Genomic DNA, 1,245 nt, shown 5'->3' on the forward strand with positions numbered 1-1,245 from the left:
TATATATATATATATATATATATATATATATATATATATATATGCATGCACGTATGCACGCATCTATATATGTATGTGTGTGTATTGATGTATGTATGTATGTATGTATGTATATATATATATATATACATATAATACACAGTGGTATGTATTGTAAGCTGTAGTTTCCCCTCCTTTCATCTTTAACTTTTGTTCATTTACTAATAACAATGATAAAAATAAAAGAATCATCATTCACCACCACCACCATCATCATCATCATCATTGTAAACGCAACTTTCCAAATTTCCCTGTGTAGCAGGTGTGTACTTTTGTCCCACTCAACTTTTTCGAGCCTGCATACAGACACACACCGAGATACATACATAAATACATACATATATACATACATAATACATACATACATATATACATACATACATACATACATAATACATACATACATATTTGCGGTTGGATACTGTTTTTTTGGGGGGGGAGGCGGGGGTTCATGAATACCGAGATGAATACTGAATATATGTGATAAAATACCGAAATCTGAGACAACATGTGACAATAGTCACAAACTTGCTGACAAACCTTCTGCTAACGAGAATTTCTTCAACTGTTTGGTAAATCTTAATACCATGAAGAATAAAGATTTATTTCCCGCAAGATTAGAAACCATGAAACATTCCCAAAAGTGTCCAAGCGCTCGGATCAGGTTTCCGAGTTAAGGATTACGTTTTACCGTTTCTCTCAATCTCAGAGGTACACAACAAAAACAGCGTCACTGCATTGACCCCTCGGAATAATCAAAGACAAAACAAGTTTTTCTTATCGAGAGATATACAACATTCTTACATATATGTCGTTTTGTTATTCTAAAGACTACGCTATTTACATGTGGCTCAGTGAAAAGCTATTATAGAGAAATTGATACAAGTAAAAAAAAAAAATAGCTAATTTGTTAAGTAATACATATCAAAGATACAATATGATCAATGATTTTTACCTCTTCCGCATATTGTTGTGAACTGGCCAACATCGCTAGTTTGGTTATTACTTGGTAATCCCTCGGTGCTTCCTTGAAGAAAAACAAACAAAAATTGGATGAGTAACGATGTACATTAAGTAAATCGTAACTACTTTTATAAAAAAATAAATACACAGAGATAGAGAGAGAGAGAGATGTGATAGATGCTTGCATGGAGGTGCTGCATCTACTTCCTTAAGCATATATATGTGTATATATATATATATATA

The 1,245-nt window shown here is 32.3% G+C and overlaps 1 protein-coding gene across 10 annotated transcripts in view; it reads right to left on the minus strand.

Moving 5' to 3' along the window:
- The window catches only part of LOC106874941 (transcription factor Sp9), a 404,501-nt gene that overhangs the window by 30,346 nt on the left and 372,910 nt on the right, over nt 1-1,245 (minus strand). For 6 of the 10 annotated variants that reach the window (XR_008263453.1, XR_008263452.1, XR_008263455.1 and 3 more), the window contains one exon: nt 995-1,066. The exons of the other annotated variants lie outside the window; for them this stretch is intronic. Coding sequence is in view for 1 of the 6 variants with exons in the window: in XM_052965653.1 (XP_052821613.1) it covers nt 995-1,066 (72 nt within the window). In the remaining 5 variants the exon portion in view is untranslated. The remainder of the gene's footprint in view (nt 1-994; nt 1,067-1,245) is intronic. 10 annotated transcript variants of the gene reach the window in all.

The sequence above is a fragment of the Octopus bimaculoides genome, chromosome 2, assembly GCF_001194135.2.
Source record: "Octopus bimaculoides isolate UCB-OBI-ISO-001 chromosome 2, ASM119413v2, whole genome shotgun sequence".
NCBI lineage: Eukaryota > Metazoa > Mollusca > Cephalopoda > Octopoda > Octopodidae > Octopus > Octopus bimaculoides.